At 36.0% G+C, this 26,949-nt stretch overlaps 3 protein-coding genes and 2 non-coding genes across 10 annotated transcripts; 3 read left to right on the forward strand and 2 right to left on the reverse strand.

Annotated features, from left to right (window-relative positions):
- Positions 1-332: 332 nt before the first annotated feature.
- Positions 333-23,634, reverse strand: LOC117588721 (dynamin). 6 transcript variants are annotated; one of them, XM_034280177.1, is made up of 17 exons: positions 22,760-22,905; positions 20,987-21,060; positions 20,145-20,901; positions 19,906-20,022; positions 19,628-19,856; positions 19,410-19,567; positions 19,238-19,344; positions 18,812-19,005; positions 17,193-17,312; positions 14,806-14,817; positions 12,396-12,401; positions 11,066-11,269; positions 10,912-11,005; positions 10,709-10,845; positions 10,506-10,648; positions 3,874-4,029; positions 559-647 (listed from the first exon to the last, which is right to left on the reverse strand). In XM_034280177.1, exons 1-16 carry the CDS (start codon positions 22,903-22,905, stop codon positions 3,879-3,881), a joined length of 2,649 nt encoding a protein of 882 aa, XP_034136068.1. In that variant the 3' UTR covers positions 559-647; positions 3,874-3,878. The 6 variants fall into 6 exon arrangements, with proteins under 6 accessions (XP_034136071.1, XP_034136068.1, XP_034136067.1 ...); XM_034280176.1 differs by lacking the exon at positions 559-647 and adding an exon at positions 23,616-23,634 and having other exon boundaries at positions 3,879-4,029; positions 22,760-23,174; XM_034280180.1 differs by lacking the exon at positions 3,874-4,029 and having other exon boundaries at positions 333-647.
- LOC117588722 lies at positions 6,229-26,757 on the reverse strand. The gene is made up of 2 exons (XM_034280182.1): positions 25,822-26,757; positions 6,229-7,571 (listed from the first exon to the last, which is right to left on the reverse strand). Exons 1-2 carry the CDS (start codon positions 26,619-26,621, stop codon positions 7,565-7,567), a joined length of 807 nt encoding a protein of 268 aa, XP_034136073.1. The 5' UTR covers positions 26,622-26,757; the 3' UTR covers positions 6,229-7,564.
- LOC117588723 (60S acidic ribosomal protein P2) lies at positions 23,773-24,875 on the forward strand. Its single transcript, XM_034280183.1, has 3 exons — positions 23,773-23,928; positions 24,101-24,537; positions 24,743-24,875. Exon 2 carries the CDS (start codon positions 24,102-24,104, stop codon positions 24,441-24,443), a length of 342 nt encoding a protein of 113 aa, XP_034136074.1. The 5' UTR covers positions 23,773-23,928; position 24,101; the 3' UTR covers positions 24,444-24,537; positions 24,743-24,875.
- Positions 24,584-24,657, forward strand: LOC117588808. The gene has a single exon (XR_004574169.1). It is a non-coding gene; the product is annotated as a small nucleolar RNA Me28S-Am982 (small nucleolar RNA).
- On the forward strand, positions 25,178-25,254 carry LOC117588814. The gene has a single exon (XR_004574175.1). It is a non-coding gene; the product is annotated as a small nucleolar RNA Me28S-Am982 (small nucleolar RNA).
- Positions 26,758-26,949: the final 192 nt, after the last annotated feature.

Genomic DNA, 26,949 nt, shown 5'->3' on the forward strand with positions numbered 1-26,949 from the left:
CCCAGTATGACCAAAGTGGACAAAAAGCATGCTCTAGGTACACTGTTTCGTGTCTGTTTACAAAATGAAATCCATTAAAAATTAAAATGTATGAAAGCAGGATACGGAGCTTGGAGGAAAGCAATGCATGAAGAATTTATATAGTCAGTTTTCGTTCGATTGCATTAGTAAGACTAAAATTGTCTTCATCTATTTATATTTTCTAGCCGTTTAGCGCTTGTTTCGTCTGTTTCCTTCCAGAAAATATAAATGCTATTTTTTCGCTTCTCGATGCAAGTATTTAATCGGTTGCTTGTCTCGTATATCTTATTAAAATGTTAAAAAAATTAAGATATCTGTTGGAAATACTTTTTATTTCTATAAGAATTGATAAGCCGTGAAAATGGCTTATCCTATATAATTTATATGCGATAATTCAGACCATTAAATATCAATACAAATTTACAAATTTTTAAATGGCTCAGTATATACATATCATACTCAGTAAATCAGAGACCTGTAAAAATACTTATAAAGAATAATACAACGTGGAGGAGGAATTCAAACGCGATTACATTAAGTCTTCTCAGTACTGCCGACCGTTGGTGGTATTACCATAGTAGGATGGACGATCTGGAAGTTTTGGCGGCGCATTCATAACAGGACGACTGTGAAAAGCAAAAGAAAAAGGGTTACTAGAAGCTCGGGGTATACGACATTAGGAGAATTGATTTATTGTACATGGGCACCGCTTTACCAAAACTCAACTCACCAGGCGGGCAGCATTTTTTTGCTTATATTTGAATAATTTAAATAAACACAATATTATCAAGTAAAATAAAAATGTTGGAGAAAACCGAATCTGTAATCATTGTATTTTTAAGCTCTGATAAAGTTTATGTTTGGTATTTTAAAAGGTGGAAAAATTAGCTTTCCGCCCTTCAAAAATTATTTGTTAAAAATTAAGTAGGTACATATATTGTAGTCAAATTTTAATCTTTCATCATTGCAGGTTAATAGTATTTTTATTTATTATAACACTTTTCTTTATTTTTGGTACTAAATATTCAACACATTTAATTTTATATGCATTTTGTAATATATAAACAAAGGCATAGATACTTTCTTTTTAAACATTTGCTGAAGTCAATTTCTTATCTTTGAATATGCATACATGGGGAAATAAGTATGGGTAAATTAAAACAATTTTGAATCTCAATTTGAAGATCGCGAAAAAAGGTACACTATTAAATTGCATTTTATATACTTTATCATATATATAGGTAATGGTTTCCATACAGATTTCTTTTCTATCCCATTTTTGTTATACTCTTAACATTTTTTATTTTATATGTATGTACATAAAATTAATATGCATGTATGTATGTGCATATTTCAAATACTAATATGCCTGCAAACAAAATTACCAGAAAGCTTATTAATGCATTTTATTCCCCTCGAAATATACACAAGAGCAATATCCTGGCTTAAACACTTTTTTCTTCTGTACTAAATAATCAACTTGCAAAAGAATAAAAGTTTGTAGGGAAAAGAATTTTATTCATCTGTTCTTTTGAAACATTAGTTGTTACTTTTATAAACTCTGCTGTCATTCTATTTTATTGATATTTTGCACAAAACACATTGCAACATTTTTCTCAAATTTGTGAGCCATGAACACTGAGCTAATAATCTTGGTACAGGACTTTTAAAAAACTATGTTCAAACATTGTAAGATTGCTATGATTATGTATTGATGAAATAGGTAGGGTTTAACCATAAAGCATTCAAACATTGCTTCAAAAAATGTTTTCGATGAAAATGTATGGAAAAATGCAAATTTGTCTGTCTATGTAGAGCTTACGATTTAGAGTTTCTAACCTGTGTTGTTAGGAATATCACAAAAAGAGACATCGCCAGAAAAAAGTGGTATAAACTGATGAATTCATTTTCAGTGAAAAAAAAACTAATCGAAACTGCAAAATGAACACTAAGAGGGTCAACGACAACAATTGACTAAATTATTAATCTACATCTAAAATGACTTTACCCGACTTTCTCTCAGGTAGCCGTACCGTACCAGTAGCAAACATACAATTTTTTTTGTTTTTTATCAAATATTAAGGATATCAAATAAAATGCAATTGCCTCAATTCTTTGCTAAATTTGCCCTGAGTCAATGAAGGTGTGTCCCGTTCGGGTAGAAAAAGAGTGTACTTCAGTTTTATGGATCATTATGACCCAGTCCTGGTTTTATCTTGCAATGGGATATGAAAGCTTTCTTTTTCTATTCCCGTAAATTTGTCAGAAGAATATAAATTCGCTAAATTCGGGGCGACATATCGTTTTAGAAAATACATATCTACTCCCAAACTTAAAGAGATATGTCGTTTTTGACACTCCGCGCGGAGATATGTACGTAGTTTTAGAAGGTCATATGTCCGCGCGGAGAAGTGTACCTCCACCTCTCTGGACACTCTTCCTTGTGCCGCCAGAGGGCGCCGTGTCTCTGTCGGAGGGTGAAGGACGAGCTAAAAGGTGTGTTTGTGTGAGAAGTAACGTAAATGTAGATAATGAACATATTAGAGGAAAAAGGACAGATAAAATTCAGAACTTAAAAAAATCATACGTCACATAAAGTACTGACTGTGTACCGGGTATAAAAAGTCGCTTTTGAATGTACTCGCCGCGCGGAGATACATATGTCGTTAAGATCTGCGCAGAGTTATGTCGCCAGATAATTCGATATGTCATTTCAGGATATTTCGAAACTGGTTCGTATAAAATTTGGTTTGAAATCGTACAATAACGACAAATAATGTGACATTTTTGGCATAAGAAATGATAGAAAATCATGAACAAGAAATTGTTAAATGTTAATTTCAATTTTTGTTCGTGTATCGGTACGAACGACCGGGATAACTTTAAATGTAGCCTTATCACAGAAAATACAAAAAATAAGGGTTTGCTCATCGGAACTAGACGAAACTAGGTAAATGGTCAACCATAAAGTTGAAGATTTTAAATCAAGGGAAAAGTGTAACTAAAATGTAGCTCATTGCTGCCAAATCCAAACAAAACACATAAGGCCAGTAATAAAACAATAAGTACGTTCTTTATAAGATTTCTTATACATTTCTGAACAATTGTTGGTTCGCAAAATGCTCTCATTAAACGTATATTCCCAGATAAACAAACACCATTCTTAAATCATGCACGGCTGACAAAAAGAACAACGCAGACTTAGGAATTTAACCCAAATTTGGACTGCGACAAATGGTTTGCCAGGTAAGTGAGCCGGTGGTTGGCAAACAAGCAAAGCGAGTGCGCTGGGATCGTGGCCCATTGTGTTTGTGTAATATGCTTAGATGTCTTTAACCGCCACCTTATCTTTATTTAAGGTATTAGTAATTTTGTATGTTTTAGTTTAAATAATTTATTTTTAATTAATAGGTCAGTGGAAGCTTCTGCTATACTGATTAACTTATATATGTACATATTTGATTAAATACTGAAGAACATTTGAATTTTTCTATTTAAAACACATCATACTATCAATCGTACCATAATTTTAGGCTCACAATTTTGTCTCCTAGATGTTTATTAATATAGTTTGTTTGTACGTGGTATATGTGAGAAAATATTTATATTCCATATAAGCCAGCCTACATAATTTCGAATACGAAAAAATAACATTCAGGAACAGGAAAGCTGTATTATTTAATAATAACATGTATAATCATCCTCAGCACAATATAACAAAATAAATTAATATCCTATGAAACTGATTCCATACTAATAATGATTTGGGAGTTGTTCTCATATCTCCTGGTGCATTCGGGCATCATGATTTTTCCTTCGTTTTTTTTTTCAGTATAGAATGTTTTTTCTTACTTGTATTACTTAAATCGGGAGGAAAAAACATTGGAAAGCTCATTAATGGCTGCCTGGCCTACGGCTTGATTTACTTGTCCTCGCATGTGCTCCGGTACATAGCGATTGGCCCCAGCCTGCTGTGTGATGGCACCGCCGACTGCTCCAGTGACACGACTGGAAATTCGTAAAAAAAAAAAATGTTTCCACTGATTTTATTTCTATCTTGTATAGACTAGTACAAAACTGGTATCGCTACGCTTAAAACCACTTTTCATGTTATTTTCATTTATATTTATACCATTTTAATTTGAATGTTACACTGGTACATACATATTTAAAAAAGTTAATAACAACACAATGTCTTTAAATTATACAAAGTATACACAAAATACACTACACAACTAAGAATTGTATTTATGTATATAAATATGTAGGCGCACTTAATGAGAAAATGCTTGTTAATAACATAAAAGTATTATGCAATGTAGAAAAACACTATTTAGTTGGTTTTTGGTATGAATGGATGTTCTTATTCCATGTACAACGAAAAGTTTAAAATGTATTTCAAGAGAAAAACAAAGGACTGCAAATGTAAGGTAATTCAAACGAAAGAGAGCTTTATAAAAACAACTGCTTGTGAAAATTTTGAAATTGGTAATTTGTATCTATGTTAATCAGTGTATAGCTATCCCAAAATATAAAATATGAAGATCTATTATTAGCTACCACGGCTCGGAAAAACAAAAATATAACTCTTTGGCTCTATCTACTGAAAACGAGATCAGACCAAAGCACATGAAGCAAGTTTTTTCATTAATACTCGTGTTTCAAAAACTTGAATACATTTTGTTAAGATCCAATCTTTTGCTTCGTTTCTTCATATCAGAAGAAAACGAATAAACATGAAAAGATTAAAATTATTGAGCCATGCAACACCATTTTTACTCAACGAACCAACGCGACTATTTCGGATAGATTTGCAGGCTTAAATGTTACAAAAAACACCAACACGAATTTTTGCCCTTAGCCCACCAGTTATGCAGCTCGGTAAGGGGCGTGCCATAATGGTAAAATAATTTTGATAATCTGTCTTATTTTGTCTATATGTCTTTCTACCGCTTGCAAATCTACGCGCGTCCCATTCGACGTCTAAGAAAAAACACGATACCTTAACGACGCTCAATTAATTAACCTATACAAAAATTGTTTTAAATTATATAAATATTTTTTCCTATTTGTATTGAGTTTTTATGGTCAACTTTTTGAGGACAAACGAGGAGGAACGTTGTGAGACGCGTCGTATGTGTCACAAATTTTATACGCGGTACTCAGTCAGTATATATATATATATGTATGTACATTCATATGTATGTATGTATGTATGTAAACTAATGATTTTTTCGAGGCAGAGTGTGCAGCGAGAGATAATGAAGGGAGGAAGGGGTGGGGGGTAGCCACTGCAAGCGAATTTCTTCATTCTGACTATAACAATGACCCAACCTGATCTTTATTCGGGGAACTGAGTTTTTGATTTTCTCATATTTTCCAAATGTTGGATGTAGCAGAGCTTTCACGCCACATTTGTTGACTTTACCTCTAATACTCTCTTGAAAACAGGCGTAAAACAACACGGGAAGAAGGACGGTCAGACGGACCAAGAATATATTTATATACTTATGACCTCTTCGTTGCCGGAGCGGTATTTAAAAAATGAGAGCGAGATAAGCGCAGAGAAAATGCATTTTTTGGATCTGCTACGGCTTTGTTCAAATTTCAATGTGAGAGTGGCAGCGAGAGCAAAACCAAATACTAGAGTAGCGTAGCATTTTCAAACGCTGCTTTTAGGTTTATTTTCTGAAGCTTCCTGTTGATGAGTCAGCCGGAAAAACACATTAACATATGCATCTACATATGTACATGCATAAAAAATTAGAAATATACCTGCATATACAGTAATCACGAGAAAAATGTTATATTTTCGTTAAATGTTTGTGCAACGTTTCTTTAATTTTCTTTAATTTCATTCAGACAGCAACTTAAATTCATATAATTTGTGATTAATGGAGTTAGATGTTGCTACTTCACACATGCTATTGTGTTACAGAATTGCTGGTTTATCCACGACACAGTACGGAATTACTTATAAGCATACATTTTTTGTTTTGTTTTGCAAACAAACAAAAAGTACAACTGTAACGTTTATTTTAATATGGAGAAACGTACATAGGCAAATACATATGTATACGTTTATGCACATAAACTTTTGTATCATTTTTCTTAAACTACATATGGGCATTTACACCAAATAATCAATAAAAACCAATTTCCATTTACATAATACTGTACGGATATTAATTAAAAAACTTATTAGCATTTAGCTAATTCAACAATATTACATAAATCTTTATTAACTTTGATGAATAAGACCATTCAAGTAATTAAAACTTAATGTTTGAGGTGCCAAGCTTTTTTGGCACCTTTTTTGTTCCAAATCATATATAAACCCAAATTGGGTAAAACATTACAATTTTGAATTACACTGGTGGCTCTTGACTTTCTCTTTCGAACGGCCAGATAAATGTGCGACAATAGGGTTCACTATGGAGATTGGCATTTCACTAGATCCAGGTGACTACGGCAACGTCAGCCGATCCCAGTTACAACCGAAGCGTCCGGTGGTGAGCGCACTTTTTTTAAGTCGAGCGCAGCGGAACTGTCGAACATTAGAGGTTCCGGAGTTATGATTGCTTGTTGATCTTATACAAATTCATTGTATAGTTGTGCTGTTATATTTATTTTAGCAAGACAGAAATTACAGCGATTTTGCTTTGGCCAAAACAGCTCATTTTTTCGGTATTCGTAGGCACTTATTAAAATTACAAAACGTTCTAAAATTAGTCACATTGAAAATTGCTCGAAAAACCATTTAAGTGTTTATCCGGTACGAATGCTTTGGTTTTCTTGAATTATCTTGATTACAAACAATTGAACAAAATCAACCTTAGCACCAATTGAAGGGCTAATTAAGAAGTACAAGTTCAACTAAATTGTCTTAATACAAATCTCAATTCATTTGACTTTTTCACTTTAAAGTCTGGTACTCAGATAGCGAACAGTACTCGGATCAGCTTAACTTTTTGGCGACCGAATCCGGAAAGAGATTACCTTTTCCAGTATCCATCGACTTGTCTTTTTCCCGAACTGAGTACTCGTCTTCTAAGCACCTTCAATTTTTATCGTTTCCATACGAATATCATAAATGATTCGGTCGATGGAAGATTTTGTTAATCTGAGTACGAGGCTTAAACATGATGCAATGGAAATGCCCATATGCAGATTATTTAATTTGGTTTGTAATTTAACATATTATTAGGTATATAATCTTTGATACAGAGAGAGATAGATATACAGAGTTCGATATATGTACATCTTTAGTATGCATATTGTTACTAGATCTTTTCCCGTGCGAAGAGTTTATATGTATTTTTGTTGAGCATTTGCCATTCAAATCAGAATATTACTGACGAATGGATGTACAGTGAATCAATTAAGTTTGAGCACACCATTAGTTTCGAAACTATTTTGACCCCGAAATTGTATCAAATATTTATGACTTAGATCGGGTCTGGAAAGATGAATCGTGTTGTATATTCCACATTTGAGTGGATTTTAACATAACTAAACATCAACAGTAAGGATTTGATGCGCTTTAATATCAATTACTCTAAGTACTGGAAGCTGTCTGTTATATCCATACGATTTTTTCCTTTTAAGCCAATCTTTCTGGGATTAAATATGAACAAGATGTACTTTAATTTGAAACGTTCAGAGTAATATTCTTCAAATACTTCATTGTGAATGTTGTTCAACCAATTTATTTCTTTCTTAAACACCCATATCAGGCAGGCTTCAGCTTTCACTTTCTATTGCGTTTTACGTTTTCATCAAAAACGCGTGATTTTCGTTCTAATGCGAAAGAACGATCTTTTCTCTTGAAAATTGTTGTTTAAAACAAACGAAAAATATGAAGTGAATTATGAATGAATATTCATAATGAATATTAATATGAATATGAATATAAATATGAAGCCTGCCCAATTATATTGATCTTGGGAAACAAGTTTTTATAAATAAATATTTGACTGATTTTGAGGTATTTGGGTACTTTATTCTTGTCCTGCTACAAATTAGATCCCAACACTAATTTGAAAATTTTTCAAGAAGTTCCAAAACTGTATTCCTTGGTGTTTTGGGATATTTGATCTCCTTTTCTCTGAATAGCGTTTAGTATATTTTTGTTTAATATCGTTCTCTCATTATAAATTATCTATATTTATTTTATAACATTGGATAGATTTAACAATTTGTATATATGTATGTAAGGGTACTAATAATTTAGATAATTGCGTTAATTTATTTAATATTCTTACTAAATCAAATATCCGACCGAAATAGTTATAAATGGGCATTTTTGAAAACGTTCGCTCAAATTGTATGGTGGTGTGCGTAAATATTTTTGATTCACTGTAAAAATTGGATTGGTATCTTTAGTCATACATACATACATATGTCAATTAATATATGTACATAGGTATGATACTGTATTCACAAATACTCTTTATTTCAATGCAATTCAGATGTAATCTTCAATCTAAGAAGTACTGGTACTAGAACTCTTCTCAAGTGAATTTACATACATATAACTCAGTGTGCTTCGCATATTACTCTTTTTTATGATATTCACGCGGCGGATATTGTACATACATACATACTTATGTATGCATAACATTTTCTAATATTCTTTTCATCTTATTCTTTACTACGCATTTTTGCCAGAGGAAGAGTCTATTTCCGACAGGACCGACAGGTTTTAATTTGATTTGGTTGGTTAAAGCGAGAGCGAATTAATAGGTTAAACATAAATTGCTATGTTTGTAATTAGCTGCATATATGACCACCATCTTAGCGACGTCTGTCATTGGATGAACAAGTTTTATTAAGAATATTTGCGTTTAGGATAAGCAATAGTTTAGTATTTTGTTATTATTATTATTTTTGTTTAATCGAGTGGATGAACAATTGCGAGAGAAGGAGAAAAGAGATAAGAAAAAGCGCTTGTTAATTTATGATTTGAAAATGTAAATAAAAGAAATAGTCACACGAACCAGACAATGAATTTAAAACCATTTGTCCATAGACTAAACATCCCAATTAATGTTCCGTATAAATACATACATATGAATGTGTCAGTACATAATATTTTAAATGTTGTTGCTCTACTTGCTGCACTCAAACTGCAAGAAGTTGCCTAGGACAATTCTAAAAATCGAATCTTTTGGGGATATGCTCGTAATTAGAGCATTTTTACTACTTAATTTTTACTTGTACGAATAAAAAACGTACAAGCATTTTCTCATTTTAAGGGTGAAGGCTAGCCGTCGATCCGCTTGGCTTGACTCGAATCAAAATTTTGCCACATTGGTGTGCGGTGTGAGGTTTGAGATTAGATCTGGAAAGATCTTAAGCCTTAAAGCCAAGACGAGGAGCAAGTCAACGTGACCCCGGATCCAATATGATGAAAACGGCTTCATTGACGGTCTACATAACTTCCAAGAACCAGATGGATCTCAAAATAGAGACCCAGTGTTCCAGCGAACAATGCCGCTTGTATTGGAGGCTTCCTACCAAAAGTTTTCGGAGAGGGACACCCCTCCCTCAGAAACAATGCCGTCGTAGGACGCACAGAAAGAAAAAACTGTACAAGTATAGTCTGAACGATGGCATGATGCTACGATGACTGTAAACTTTACAATAAATGGTCTAAGTTTATCTTTAATTACAGTCCATAACTGCCTGCATGAGGTTATAAAATGCTAAACTTTAATTTCTTTGGATAATTTTTCGAGCTAGGTAGCATCACTTAAATCGATCTAGAAGCCGAAGTGCTCAGATGAGCAAAATGTGCTTTTTAACTTAGCTATAGAATCGTTCAAAGTCAAAGTTGAAAAACAGCCCACAAATTATACGGTTTCAAAAAATTGTTTTATGTTTAAACAGCCTATGCAACGTAACGGGCTTTCGTTGAGTATTAAAACCAACGAATTTATCTACTAAAAGACCCCAAAAACATAATCATTCGTTAAATGGTTTCCTCCTTCCTGGAGAAGTCTCTAGGAGATGCGTATTTAAAAACTTAATTTCCAGACGGTAAGTCACACAGATCCAGATGATCAATTTCGAGCTGCCTCAATTAGCTTTTTGGAATGCCAAATTTCTTTACAACCAGGTGTAATTGGACTCGGCCCCATATCCAATGCTTATCTTAAGCAATACCAAAGATGTCGTCATTGATTTAGTTTCATTTGTTTTGGAAGCGACGATGTTAGAGGTCATTGAACATTCTGCACAGTATTACATCGGAATATTATTAATTCCCAAATACGGAAAACAGAAAATGTACAAAGGTAGGTAAAATCGGATTATACTAACGAGTCGTAAATTGTGTGTTTTAAACAAAAACAAAAAGAGGTCTCAATCGACGATTAGACAAAGTAAGAACATATAAAAGACTTAATATTCTCTATAATTAAAAATGCAACTAATTCATATAACAACTAAGTAAAGAATATATTGTTTGTAAGAGTACTTACGAAGGTAGCATTGGAGGAGGGAGTGCGCCTCCTGGTCGACCACCAGGTAGTGGTGGTGCACCACCTCCTGGGCGATTGGGAATAGCTGGCGCTGGGCGTCCAGTTGCCGGTGGTAATGGGGGATTCCGCCCACCCAATGAGCCCTGAATGCAAAGATAATCATGATAACTTGGTGACTTTTTGACAATGAATAAACAATTTACCTGTGCGGTGGGTGCTGGTTTACGGGGACCACCCGGACTTGGTGGGGACAGACGTGGATTATCCAATCCACTGGGCAACCAATCATTTTTAACCGGGGGCGGCAATGGCGATGACACAGTTGCCATGGACACGTCCCCTTCATTCAAAGAAATAGTACGATTCAATAAATTGAAATTTATTGAAAGTATTTTTTTATGCTCACCTATAATTTGCAAGGCATCTTTACAGGCACGATACATGCGCAACATTTCCTCTCGTCTTGTTGCTGACTCAGCTGACTCTTCCATCATTTGTGCCTGCAAAATATTATACATCAAGGCAATGGAAGACATAAGATATTGAGATATTATGTTTACCTGATCACCAGACGCATAAAGATGAGCCAAAAGCTCTCCGTTGATAAAGTCCTTGGCATTATTAATGATGAGCATCATAATTGCCTTGGGCACCATATCCCGCGTTGTCTTTGTAACGATCTTCATATACGAGTCAACTAGATTGCGTATGGTTTCGACCTGACGTTCCAACTGGGGATCGGAGGAGCTTTCCTCACTGGTAGACTGTTGTTTGTGTACATATTTCGTTTGGTGTGGGACATTCGTTGTTTTTGGTAACAATTTTCATTTGATGTTAATTTTTTGTTTATTAGCGACAAAGAAAATAAAATTAAAGGAAAATAAAAGAAAATAAAAACTGGTGTGTGTTAAATCGTAAAATCGTTAGGAAATTCCAAATGGGGTAACAAAATACATCAGTTTCAAGTTATTGACAATGTGAATGGACTTAGCCGTATGCTTTTATTTTTTCATAGGCCCACATCATTATACCCTTGCAGATGGTATTACATTTAAAGATTCTTTAGATTCTGTGATTCGTACTGTTTCTATACAAAATAAATATTGTTATGGGTTATTTGGAAAACGAAAATTTAGTAAAAGAAAAACAAACAAAAGTAAAACAAAACTAAAGAAAGATTTCTTAGACTTTAGGACAATAAGGCAGGCTCCGTCTTTCCCTTATTTTTGAGTTATTATTTTTTAGGCACTTAAGAGCAGGACTTGGTGCTTTAAGCACAAACTCTAGTACATTTTCACATCCAAGATTCGTATGTTATGTGTAACAGAGATTTTAACAAAATGCGAATCGGGCTGACACAGCTGTTCGCATAAAAAATTAGTGTTTTTGTATTGATTAATTTTTGAAAAACCAATTCAAATTAAAAACGAGTAGAAACGGTGTAAGTCGCGTTGAAAAGCGACTCTTATTTATAGTCTGTACTCAGTCAGTATATATACATATGTGTATTTTACAATTTTTCTACATGTGTCATCTGCATAATTACTCAAACCAACACGTCCATTTAGCTCGTTCTTCTCAGTTAGAGCCACAAATACAGCAGATATACAACTTTTTGAAAAATATATCATACATTTTTCTCTAAAGTGAAAACCGGAGCCTGACTAATACAAAATAATATTAAACGTTCTGTCGAGCTGGAAAATGTCTTTGTTTCAAATAAAATTAGCACACACTTTTTTTTTTAATTAATAATTTACATAAAGGAACTCGGGAAAAATAAAACCACCGCAAGGGTATACCCCATTCAAAAATACATAACAATAAAATACATCTTTACGTCACGTTGTTTCTATTAATAGAAACAAACATATCATCAAATAAACATACTTTTTGCTGTCAACGAAGTATTATATTTTTTAGTATTGAGTAGTTTGCGTAAATAGGATATTATTATTTAAATTGCAGTTTATTTTGTTTAGTTGTATTTTATGTGTGGACGAAAAGATAGAAGAAAACAATTGATAAAATGTTGTTAAATAAAAAAACATGTATATTTCATTAATGCTACAGAACCCATATTTCCAAAGTTAAAAACAAATTTTTTTGTTTTGTTTTTGGATGCCAAATAATGAGCATACGTTTTGAGTCTTAGCTTGAGTATTTCACACAAAATTTAAGATATGTGAAAATCTTTCAATTAATTTTCTCCTTAAATAAAAAAAAAACAATATTTAAAAAAACTGGTTTCAGGGGTAGTGGCTTTTTTCACACAAGAATTTTAGACTAAGAATTAATTTGTTTGGCACGTTTGGTTTCATATTTTGAAGTCAGAAATACTCTGGAAGTTGTGCCAGCAACGTTTTAAACTGTAACAGTTTTTAACAGCTCAATGAGATTTTCGGAAGGTTGATCGAACACTTTGAGCTCAATCGTTTCTCCATATATTGTTATGTGCGATACCTTAAACTATGCCTATTTAATAATTGCAGAAAGTAGTTTGCGAGCATTGTGGGGGGCATACAAATTTGCTGTAGAAATAGCTTTTTTCAGCTGCCTTTATTTTGAGCCGAAGTGAGTTCCGGCTACGAGTTATAAGGTAATGGCCCGTTTCTATTAGAAAGATTACGAATGCTTTTCATTTATTTTACCAGCAAAACAATAAAAAATAGAGTTAAAAAAAATAATAATAATGTTTGTTTAATTTTGTTGCATACAGGCAGGCTCCGGGGTTCACTTTTTTTTCGTTTTATCCAAAACGTAGTCAAAACGTTTAAATTTTGGACAAATTTGCTATCAGTGTCCTGTTAAGAGCAGAATCTAGTGATTTTAAGCCCACGAGTTAAAGCTTTTCTCGTACAACTTATCCTCTGTTATGTGGAACAGGGATTTTGTTACAATGCATCATATAAAATAATGTAACTCTGGTTGAAATCTGTTACGCGGAGATCGTAGTCAGAAAAGAGCCCTTCTCCCGAACAACCGACCGAAAGGAAATTCAGGAGGGATAGATGTTAGACTAACATCTAACATAAAAAACAAAACATGCATTCAAAATAAAAAATTATAATACTAATGGAAAGGTATGTTTGCATTAGTAATTTAAGAAGAGGAAGAATATTAATAGTAGTATATTCGATTAGATAGCGAGCAAAAGAACCCAAAGTGTTTAAAATATATCCTTGATTATATCAATCTTTTTTATTCGATTAAATAAGGATGGAAGTTTTAATCAGCTGAGGCCGAGCAGAGCAAAAAGTTTGGACTGAATCCATTCGGTGTACTTTTTATTAAGAGCACCATTTAAAAGAGCCATATTCTAAACTTGGACGAACTGCTGAAAGCAGTTAAATTTGGAGGGACCCAAAGGAGTCCTTGGACTCCCTTGGAGTAGAAAACGAAATCAACAGCTATGTAATGGAGTGATCGGAGTTAGTTTTGTTAGTTGCGAGCGACTGAAGAACTTGCAGGTCCCTCGGAGTAACGTTTTTAACGCCTACTTGACTAATACAAGCAGTCTCAAGCCGCTGAATTGGGACTTCATGTCTAAGAGTACTGCTGTTTGCAGACAACGATCAGCTCCTCAAAACATCACCATCAACTGGTCGGCATACATCACAACTGTGGTGCAGACCATAAGGCTACCTTACCCACATGCACTACACTGTCGTAGAACGTGGAACCAGAAATTAATGCTCGTCTGGTAATAGGTGTTAGACTGGTAATGGATGCTCAGCTAGCAATGGATGCTTTGCTTTTTGTGGGTTTGACTGGAAGGCAACAGAGTATTCCATTATAAAATAGTTAAAAAAATAAAATTCTAAATAAAATGCTATCAAACCAATGTGAACAAAGCTAAATCAGTAAAACCTGAAATGACTCAACGCAAAGTTTCGAAAGCAAGAAAGGAATAAGTTATTTTCGTGTCGGTTATTGGGTAAGAGGGATAAACGGTCAAAATAGGACGGATTTTCTAAATTTTGTATCATTATAAAACACCGCTTCCCAATGTCGCAGAAAAAAATATTAAAAAATGCAACACAAACTACACCTTGCACAAAATTTTCACTCGCTTAGACCTAACCCTTCGCAAGTGTTACAAACACGTTACAGTCTTTTAAGACATCTGCGGAAGCGAGCACTTTCCAATTCTAACCTCCTCGGGACTGTCGGACGGACAGACAGGCAAACGTAGCTTTATCGACTCGTCTATTGATGCTGATCAAGTATATTTTACTCTCTAGGGTCGGGAACACTTCCACCATAAAACAATAAATAACATAAATGCTAATAAACAAACCTCTTGTCCTTCCTGTTTGTACATTAGACACAAGCATCATGTAGTAACATTTTACGCCGATCATTGGTAAACGTAATAGCGAGAACCAAGATAGATATGCAAAAAATAATTATACACCATTAATACATTTTTTTTCTTAAAACGAAACTTAACTTAGCAAAAAATGAAGTAAAGTATGTACAAATATTTTTTTGCTTTTTGATGGATAAGTGAAGTATTTTTTGTACATGCACATATTTTATATATTTTCTTATTCATTGTTATTTTATTTTTATAGAATTCAATTTCAATTCAAATTCAAGCTACGACTCAGGGGGATCACGAACGAAATGTTGGAAGTGGGACTATACTCTCCCAGTGAGGGCGGCTGTTAACAGGTCATATGCCGATTGATGTATAGACGAGTGAGTGCTCTGGACACCTGCCGACCGGCAGGAACCATTGCGGAAACAGGTCCAGTAAGAAATCCCAATGGGAAAACCGGTCACAGAAGTGGCAGCCAAGAAGAGCGTCATCGCAGCTGGTATACGCTTTGAGACCGGCGAACATCTGGCAACCCAAGCAGGCAGCGGCGAAGCACAGCAGAGTTCAAGTCGCCGTAAACATGAGCGGAGGAGAGGCGATGGTCCACAATACTCCCGGGCTTCCAGCCAGGCAGAGCATCGCCTGGTAGGCGATGATGCCTGCTTTACCCAGGGGAGAGACTGGAGGAGAAGAGGCAGAAAATCGGGCGGATTCTGCAGTTCTGCAACCCCCGCCGTCCTACACCCTATTGAAAGGCGCCTAAGGTCTAGTAGGCCAAGGGCCAGAGGCGCCAGGTCATCCTCTTCCTCAATGTGGAATGACTTGCACTACTGAAGGAATCGGAAGGAAAGCTAGACTATGGTTACGAGACCATAACCATAGTCCACTTTAAGTCCTACTTAAGGGGCAAGCAGATGGAGGTCCAGCACCAGATGGACCCCGAGCTCCTGGGGGTCCCACCTGAGCCGGAAGCGGTGTCGGAAGACATCCTCGACAGCTACGAGTCCGAAGCGAGCGATGAGCCATGGTCTTGGGTCACATCGACGTCGGGGAAAAGACGTCCCCAGAGAGCGATACCGAAGTTACGATGGTGGAGGCGAGACTCAAAATGTCCCTGACACTCCTGCAGTTAACCATTCCAAGGGGATCCATAGCCAAGGGGGAGCTGACATAGTTTTTATTCAGGAGCCTCTGGATAGAAGGATCCGCCGGAACCGACTGGCCGAGAATTAAGGTTCAAGCGACAGAGAACGGACGAATCGACGAAGATTCCCCTTCGAAGCAGGCAAAACCAGATGACCAAGGACACCCACAGGGGAAAATCCCGGACACCAACGGAAAACCGTTGGAAAACCAACGGAAGGCAAAGCAGTGGCTTGTGGTAACGCATAAACTCTTGAGTTGCTGAAAACCACAATCCAAGGTTTTGGTGACCTTTGCCCAGGGTGATAGCCCATGGAGATAGGAAATAAGCTCTGGATCAGCGGGCTGACTCTGGACAGGTGTGCAAGTCCAATCACAACCAGTGGTGTTTACGGGAGCTATTTGAAATCAGTAGGGAATCGAGGAAGCTTTTAAACAGTTCAAAGTTCAAGCTCTTGAAAAGCTGGAACGAAGATAGCCACAGCTTCAATCCCTATAAGAAACCATGTAGGGAAGGCTAAAAGGAAATCATGGGCAGCCTTCTGCGACGCCATTGATGTAACATCAATTTGAGGACTCAAGGTTTCGAAGGGTACTGTGAAAGGTACCAACCACACCATGCCTGCTATGCAACTTGGAAGGTACTTTCGCAAAAAGCAGTCGAGCCTTGGATGTGCTTGGATGTCCCTGGAAACGAGCCGAACGCCACTATGAGGCTATGGAATGTCCCCACTTACTACCATGGCTGCATAGCATGTTTTAAAGATGCCTCCTAACCGGGAGGTTAAGATCACGATCGAGCCGAACTGGCCAACAGAGGCACACACCCTAATGTAACCATGTGCTAGACAGCGTTCATTCTCGTCATTCTCGGTTGGTGGCTCGAGCGAATCAAACACGAACACCACCGACAAGAAGATACAAAGAGAATTTACATCTGTCTCGTTCCTTCGTCTTGCTTATCAGAAAGTATTGATTAGTGCTATGGACAAAGATTGTCCACATTGTTACATGCTCAAATATGCAACTACTTGAAATTGAGACAACACCCGAACCACTGAACAGATTGCTCATCAGCACGGTCCCAAAGTTGAGAGCTAAGTTGTGATTTTATATTTATATTTTTGTTTTTATTTTTTTTTTTTATGGAGATTAGTTTATTATCTCATTTGTGTATTATATATGAAAAAGAAGAAGAAAACTATATTACGTATACGCACCTCGTCCCCATTTTCCTGGGTCTCTTGTTTCTCGGGATAAACACCAGCTCTCAAGAAAGAAGCCTTCCACGACTCCACGTCTTCGACCGTTTCGCAGGACAGTTCCAGTTGTTTATAGTCCTAAAAATCACAGTGTTGTGCGTAAAGAAAAACAAAAAAAAAGAAGCGTCCAAGCGCAGAGAACAAATGGATGATAGGTTTTTTCCCAAGCATATGGACAATGGAACAACAACATGTGTACATTTACAAGTGGTTGAAGTAGATTTTTTTGTTGGGTTAGTTTTAGTTCCGGCTGCATTTTAGTCATGTAATTTAAGTCATGAGGTCAGTGGACAACTAGCGTGATGTGTCATGAATTGCCGATTAGATTGTTCTTAGTGTTTTGTATGTAGTACTAAAATCACAAATCAAAAATGCAAAAGGAGTTTGCGAGCGCAGTTTTCCAAGCGTGGCAAGCTCCTTGGCTTTTGATTTGACCCAAATGTTGATAAAAACATAGTAATTTTTATCTTATACAAAAAAATAATATTCGAAATCTTCGAACGACTATTTGGTCGAAAGAATCAAATTTGAATAACGAATTTGAACAGAGGAAAGAAAATAATGAACATTTAACTTCTCTAGTTTCTTTTACAAAAATAGTTTTAAGTGGGCACACCTACCTAGAAAATGATACATTAAAGTTTTAAATCTTTATTTTTGGGCTCTTAAGAATAAGAATAATCTACTTTATTTTTTGGAGCTTCGAAAGACGAAGATTTTATTTTGGCCTTTAATATATTGCAATTTTGTATCTTTATTATTATTTTATTTATATTTCCTACTTGATTGATTATTATTATTTTATTTATCCATTATTATTGTATTTATCTATTACACTAGCCGACAATGTTTTTCCGTTTCGAGCCAAAGAAACTTTTTGTAATAGATTTGTTGCTTTAATCATGCTTAATGCGAATTGTAAGTTTCTATTGTAGAATTCGGTATTTTCTGTTGTAATGCAACAGCAACCAAATTCTGGCTCTTATGGTCTCCGAGAGCTAGGCGCTCATGAGACGGACAGACAGACATAGCTACATCGAATCGGCTATCAATAATATATAGAATTAATGGCGTAGGAAACGTTTCCTTTTGTGCGTTACATGCATACCCTCTTCGAGTACCGGGTATAAAAATGGTGGTTTGGCTCGAAGCGGAAATACTGTGTTGAGAAGTGTAATCCTGTGTGACAACTTTATAAGTGGATGGGTATTTTGTTTTGATTTATTGTAAACCAGTTTTATGAAATATGTAGCTAGATTTAGCTAGTCTGCACCTAAGTTATCCTCACTACGCTGCACCGTTTGATAACATTTTTAAAAATTAAAAAAATTTAAGTTCAATTGCGCTAAAACAATATTTAGAACCAAATTCTGTAATGTAGATAACATTACAATGCAATCACGGGGTTTTCTTTATGAAAATGCATGCAAAAGTGCCTTCATTCGGGCGTATGGGTAGATGTGCCCCCTTAAATAAATTACTTTTGTTTAGATTTAGGTATTTTCTCTGTTTTTTTTTCTTTTCTTTTTTTTATCATTTGGAGTTCATTTTTTTGTATACTAACAAAAATTACTAACCTTATAAACATTGCGCCCGTCAGGACTGAATAAAGCAAAGGTAACACGTCTAGACATTGACATAAAGCCCTGTTCAATATCGCGCAATTTTAAACCATCCAATGGCAACATGAATTTCTTTTCTTTTTCATCCTCATCTTTGTACCAGGAGATGCTCTCAGATGTTAACACAAACCAGTAAGGACGCGAACCGCCTGTGAAAGAAAAAAACAAACTTAATCAGTTGGACAGGCAAGAAATACATACTTATACGAATCCTTATATATAACAAAAAACGAGGAGGAACGTTGATACTACTCTTATACCCCGTATTCAACGGCAGCTAACTAATGAACAATAGGAGTATAGCGTAAGGGCTAATTAAGAGTCAATGCGCCAGTCAGTACGTGTGATATTACCCTCAGATTCCGAGATGTTCAAACATACCTTTCATTATGCCAAGGTTCTGTATCACCATGTGGCCCTTTCTTATAACTTGATTGCCAAGCTGACGAGTGCCTGTTTTATTTGCGTTCTCAGATTTATTCTGAGCACTGTAAAAAACAATTGATAAATAACTCAGATTCTTTGATTTGGTAGAGTTGCGAGATTGACGCACTTAGCAAAACCAATAAAGTCCTCGTGATTAGTATTCATGTAAGCCAGCTCAAAATCGATTAGAAGGAGAATTTGCTCTTTGCAACTATGCTCGCGTTGACGTACGTGTGTCGTAATAATGCGTTCCGTTTCCTCACGCAAGCGTGGGTACCGACCCATCTGTGAAAAACATTATGTAAGTGAGTTTGAATCAAATTTATAGATATACAATGAACTTACCTTAGCGGTGCACATGCGCACAACAACTGAAAGTTCTTGAACAACGAGATCTACGCACTTGATTACCGGTTCCTTGAGGAGTGCTATTTGTCGCTTCACAATAGCCTCAAAAGCCATATCCGGGGTGAAAAGACCGACACGAATACCGTGAATATTCCGAATGGCGAATGAAATCTCTCGCCGCAATTCTTTTTCGTCACAGGCCATCTTAACAATCTCGAAGCGTAGACTGCGCGGAAGAAGAGTTATATTTATATAAGTATTTTGGGACCGCTTACCGCTCGTGAAAGATGCGATTGATCTTGGCACCACCAGAGAGCTCGTTTGTATTGACCAAAGCCGATCCACTGCCTTCAATAGTCCGTTCGAAGTCAGACTGTAGCTGCTGTATCATTCTAGATAGACAGAAAAAAGTTCGTATGTTAATTCAACCGATTAAAGCTGTATTAAGTCTTGACAGAAACTAATGACTAGTTTTATACTGATTAAGCTATCTTTATAATAATTTTTAACTCACTGGAGCATAGCCTTTGTCTTAATGCTGGCATCGCCTGGTTGGAAGTGCTTGAACTCCTCGACCTCCTTCTCCAAGGTTAGCATCTGCTTCTGCAATTTATCACGCAATCCAGGTAATGTGTCGCGTATATGATTGGTGAGCTGCTGATTAAGAACTCGCTGTAAGTATGGAGTGCCTAGTCGATCAGCCATGTGACGATATGAAGCGTGGCTTAGGAAGAACTTGCGCTCAGCGGCCAACGCTTGGTGAATGTCTTTGCGCCCCTCTATATCCTTCTGTGAACGATTGACAACACCAATATAGCCGCGCCGCAGGGGAAGCAGCTTATTTTCGAGAATATCGCGCGCATCTGTCCCTTCGTCCATGAGATCTAGTTTTGTTATCACACCAATGGTCCGCACACCCTGTGGATCCACCTCTTTGGCCAGCTTGAGAGCATCTGAGTTGGCCAGATCGGTGTTAGCTGGTGTCACGGCCAGTATAAGACATGTCTCTTTGCGAATAAACTGGAATATCATTTGCTTAATTTGCTGCTCAATGTCCACAGGTTGGTCACCAATTGCAACTTTGGTTAAACCTGGCAAATCAATCAGTGTTAGGTTGAGTACGTGAGGCGAATAAACGCGCAAATTAATGGGAATGTTTGAGATGCCTTTGTTACTACCAGTAACACGATCCGTTTCATCCTCGATTTCCTTTCTGATCTCATCAAAATTTGCAAACTTTTTCCCCTTGCAATGAAGAAATTCTCCATATTCTGAAAGCAGATGATGGCAAGCACCGGGAAAATGCAAGAAGCGCATTAAATTTTCAATATGTTGCTAATTTTACAAACTTCTTACCGGTAACTCCGTGGATCAGTTGTAAAATCAAAGGCCTTCGAGTGACAATACCGGATCCGCGAGGTAAAAAATCTCTGCGAAAGATAGTAAATGTATTAAATATATTGATATATTCAATTAAAATATTATTCAGTGTAATGAGCGTGAGATATATATGATTTCATCTTTATGCCAGCTATCCGGCACCACGAAAACTAAAAATTGCAGACAAACTTCATATAAAACGAAGAGGAAGGCTGTGAGTCGCACTGAAACGCGGTACCTTTATACCCGGTACACAAACCATTTCGAATTTTCCTTTTTTTTCTAAATGTGTCACATCTACTTCTAAATTAATTCGTCAACCAACACTAGCCACTGGCTACTCTGGCTATAATAATGATACAATCTGACCTTAATTCCGGAAGTTCATAGATATTCTAACGTTTTTTGTTTTCTCGTATCTACAAAATTGTGGATGCTTTATCGACTCGCTTATTGATGCAGATCAAGAATATATGTATTAGCATACTTTATACTTTCGGAAGCATATTCTTGTGTGCGTTACGCACAGCACTTCGACAGCAAATCTGTACACCCCTTAATTCTTGTAGTAAAAAAGTTGAATGCAAAATACTATGGGCCGTAAAAGCAATATAATTTTGAGTATCTTGTGTCATTGATTTACGTCGTAAGGTACATGCATAGTTCATAAATACATACACATGAATGACTGTATGTATGTAAATATATGTAGTTGCAAGGATTTTTAACAAAGAATCATATGCGCATGCGAAAAGAAACTGAACCGAGGTATTCTGATTCGATGTACTTACATACATACATATGTACATACTTATGATTATGTAACCAGAAATATTCGGTGCACTTATTGTCCAGCTTAAATGTTCTAATGCAATAATTAGATACATATGTATGTATGTAATATATGGAAGCAGAAATTGTTTTTATTCATGTACATACAAACATCCATGCATATACATACATACATGTACATATGGTTAGTCATTATAAAATACATGTTTTTATTTATCATTCAGCATTAATTTGTAGAATACTACAACAAGGAAGTGCAGAAGAGCTTCGATTTTCCAAAGCGAACGCATTTGTGCGATTTGTATGTTATTGTGTTTTGTACATTTTCAGAGAACATGAGAGAGCGCGCATTTCGATAGATAAAAGATAATTCGGCGCAAGTGAAGGGTATGCTGGCTTGATGTGAGAGTATATTGGTTGGCTCTATTAAACAGATTACAAAAATATATGAATCACCGACAAAAAAAAAACGAAAACAAAACTATCTAATCTTATAGGTTGAATTTTGTTTTGGTTAATTGACCTCAAAGATATGATTAACTACATTTTTGCATTTTTGTTTGGCCAAAATTATGACTGTATGTTGCACAGGTATCTTGCCATTAAGTTTTAAACTTCGTGTCGGATAGCTATAACCATAAGAATCAAATCAAATTAAAGAAGTGCTTCAAAAATGCATTATGTATACAAGCATTTAATAACAATTACAATTTTCATAGAACCATCTGTTTGATGAAGTATGTTTACAAGTGTATTTACATGCTCCGGCACAACATGAAAACAATTGCTATCATTCGCTTTAATGAGATTTGGGCAACATTTATTAAGCTGTATCTATCGATCAACCTGAAGGACTGTGGAAAAGTATTCACGCACTTTTTTAATTTTTGATTTTGTTATGTATGTATATATAATATATATATATACATATATATATATATAACTTGGTTTACTTACTTGCCCACGAAGTTTTCCAGCACGGAACTCTTTCCTGCCGATTGACCACCAACAACGGCAATCTGCGGCAAATCCAATTGCATGTGAACGCCGAGCGATGTGAACGCATCTTGCAGCTTGTTAACAATAGGTATCAAGTTGTCCATAGTGAAGAAGAGTGGGGTATCTTTGATTTGGTGTATCGGAAACGGGCTTAATTACGCTATAACGTTATGTCGTAATTTCTGAGTTAATAGCTTCTACGTCGCTGCGCAACGGAGACGCCTACGCCTGCCTTTATAACCGTTCTCTGTTCTAGTTGACCCTTGTCTCTAGATATTGATTTCAATGAGATCTGGAATTATAAATTCTTCCACTCAGAATGTTATACTTTTATTTCACTTTAACAGGCAGCGCCAGTACTGAAGATTTTGTGCTAATATTAACGAAACAGAAAACAACTTTTTAAGCATGAATTATTTATAAGATCAATATTGTTCTACGGAGAATATTGACAATACACAACTATTAATTCTCACGTAAAAATGACACGTAAACACGATTGTTAATGTAGTCTTTCGGGATGAATACAATTTAATTTTATAAACAGAAACAATTTCAAAATCGGTGTTTGAGCTTAAATGAAAATATACATTTATGAAAATTTATATACACATGTGTGTACATGTAATTTTATCACAGGAAAAAAAACCCCTCACATTGGAAGTGCAGGTGGAGTGTAATAATCGATAAAGTATAAATTGAAAATGGTTTCAACTAATTGTCATTAACCGAATGTTTATTATGTTTAAACAACTAAACTGATTCCATTTTAGCCTTAGGAAATGACTTGAATAAAATACAATTTTTTACGAACTGATGACCTCCGCCCAAATCGTTCAATGATTTTTTTTCAACTAAAATAAGGGATGTAAGAAATAATCTGCAACTACATATACTTGTACGATAGTTGAATGGTATCGAAAATGCCACCCTGATGAATGAAATCCACCACCAGCCTCGCCAGAGTTGTATTTAGATCAGCTGACTCGCTATCTGTCAATTTTAACAATCGGAAGTGGCTAGTTCCAGCCATTTGACAGCACAGTTCTTTTCGATTGAAATCTTGAAGGCGACGGTTCTGTTTTTTCCTGCATTTCCCGTTTCGTGTCAGAATATAAAGACTTAAAGTAATTACATATTGTTAAAAAAGTAATAGAAAATAAGTCGTGAACAATTGAATAACTAATCGAATCAGAAGCCCACTCGATGCCTCCGGATAATTAGGATTAAATAAACAACATAAACATTACATACACTTTGTCGCAAATCGAAATTAACATTTTTGTTTTCTGTTTACAGCATGCGTTACGTGGCTGCATACTTGTTGGCTGTTATCGGTGGAAAGGACGCCCCCGCCAATGCAGATCTTGAGAAAATTCTCAGCTCTGTCGGTATTGAGGTAGACACTGAGCGTCTCACCAAGGTGATCAAGGAACTCAATGGCAAGAGCATTGAAGATCTGATCAAGGAGGGACGCGAAAAGTTGTCTTCGATGCCAGTTGGCGGTGGCGCTGCATCTGCTGCACCATCCGCTGCTCAGGCAGCTCCAAGTGCTGGGGACAAGAAGGAAGCCAGCAAAGAAGAGAAGAAGGAAGATTCTGAGTCGGAGGATGACGATATGGGCTTCGCTCTCTTCGAATAAGCCGACTCTGTCGACTTTCTACTTAAAACTTGTGTATATATGAAGCAAAACACGTGCAGAAGGGTTATATCGAAACAAGGAAAAGCTCTGCAAGGTACGTACATATATTAATATCTTATTTGTTTTGAAGTGGACGCAAATACGTGTGATGAACCAAACTTCACCATCTTTCGACTGAAAAAAACATTGATGCCATACAAGTTTTCACTGATTAAATGCCGCCACTTCAAATGTTCCATAAATACGAACTACTTGTTTTGAGGCTGTTGTTAAACCAATTTTTTTTTTCTTTTTTGCAGATCTGTCGCCATCTGAATTGCAGCTATAACACCAATTGCGATTCAAAATGTATTTCATAACCCACAAAGTTGAACATCCACCTTTATTTCCGTGAAATAAAATCTGCAGTGTTGAAACTTTATGTACCACAAATTATACTTTTTTTTTATTTCTCTTAATATTCAAAGGAAACAAATCAAATCATACATAGATATGTATATGCATGTGGCTATTTGAATGTAATCTATTAACCAATGTAAACTCTTTAAAGTGTCGAGATCTTTACCGCAGATGTAACGTAAAACAAATGTGATTCGCTCTCTTCGAATAAGCAGACTGTCGTCATTCTTCTTAAAGCAAAACACGTGCAGAAGAAGGGTTATACCGAAAAATGGAAAAACTCTCAAAGGTACGCATTTATATTAATTTCATATTTGATTTGAAGTGAACGCAAATACATGTGATGAACCAAACTTCACCATCTTTCGACTGAAAAAAAAAACATTGATGCCATACAAGTTTTCACTGATTAAATGCCGCCACTTTCAAATGTGCCACAAATATTAACTACTTATTTTTACGCTGTTAAACCAATTCTATTTTCTTTCTTGCAGAGCTGACGCCATCTGAATTGCAGCTACACCAACAATTTCGATTCAAAATGTATTTTAAAACCCACAGACTTAATCCACCTTTATTTTCGTGAAATAAAATCTGCAGTTTTAAATTTTAGAAATTATACCTTTTTTATTTCTTTTACTTTTAAAAGGAAACGAATCGAATCATATGTATGTACGTTCAAACCTTTTACACTGTTTAGGGGTTTTCATTAAGAAAATCTTTGCGCATTTTTGACCATTGCATGGATTGGTCTCTTGATAAAACTTTCTTGCTCGCCGAGTAAGTAGTCCATTACCGAAATCTACGGATGCCATTTGAGAGCATCTTAAGCTGAACCCTGAACCCTGGTCAGTAGGTCGGTGATGTTTGTCATCAACAACTTGTTCAACACGAAAATACGTGATTCAATGAGTCCAGTACATTGCCATTTATTTTTTTATTGATTATAAAAACATATTCATGGTTTTTTGCTTATTATTGTAGATGATCTACCCAGGCTTCTTTAAGCTTACGCATTTTGCATACAATCGTGTCAACAATATGGTTATGGTTTAGGTCTAGAACATCTTGGCGCATTTTGGGCCATTGCACGTTTGTTGCTAAAACGTTCTGCCTCATTTCATTTTCTGTTGATAAGTTTTTATTTAAATTTAGATCTGAGAAGAGACCCTGCATTTGATAATGATTCGTAGCCGGCTTGTCGCGAACAAATTGTATCCGGGGCATTTTACCCATAAGACGCAGTTGAGTGAGCTCATGCTGGAGGTGGCTACTGCAACGCTTCAGCTCTATTTCGAGAGTATCTTCTTGTGAACACGTGCGTCCCAGCCAATATACATTTATGTGGGAGAAGTCGCATGAGATCTTCACACGGGTCACATGCAGTCCTAGTCCTACAATTGATTGGGCTGCCGCTCCAGTCGCCAGTAGGTCTGTGATGTTTGTCATGAACAACTTGTTCAGCACGGAAATACGACGAGCGTTGTTTTTGTTGGTATGCGGGGAAGACAATCCAAACTTAGAGCTAGGAAATACAATGTTCGGTTGCTGAGTACCGCTACTGCTGCTAACATTCATATTTGGCAAAGGATACCAACGCTTCTTACTGCCTGCCAAGCGATTTCCGTATAACTTTCCCATAATTTTGCTCTGTCGTATCACATTGCCGGCGAGTCTGTTGGTCGCTTTTGTTCGAATACATTCAACCTGCGCTGACCCTCTTGCGATGGCGTTGTGTGGCGTTATATAAAATGTACGCCACATTCGATTTAAGAACATTGCTTGTGTTTTTCTTTTGTAGATTGACAAAACTTTAATTGTGTGACGATTATATCATAAGAATGATCGTGCTATCCACATATAAGAGGGTTTGTATACACAATACGTAAACACATGACAAAGAGCGAAACAACAACATATGTGTCATAGGTAGAGCTGGGAAAAACTCGATACAGACATCGATATAGTCGGTTCTTCGGTTTTGTGGAAAATATCGATTTTTGTTTCGGAAATCAATGACAAAAATTTCAACATCAACTTTCCACAATTAACGCAAATTTGATCCAAGAAAACGGTTAAGAATAATATTTAGCATTCCAGCATGCCC

The sequence above is a fragment of the Drosophila guanche genome, unplaced genomic scaffold (genome assembly GCF_900245975.1).
Source record: "Drosophila guanche unplaced genomic scaffold, DGUA_6, whole genome shotgun sequence".
In the NCBI taxonomy this organism is placed as follows: domain Eukaryota; kingdom Metazoa; phylum Arthropoda; class Insecta; order Diptera; family Drosophilidae; genus Drosophila; species Drosophila guanche.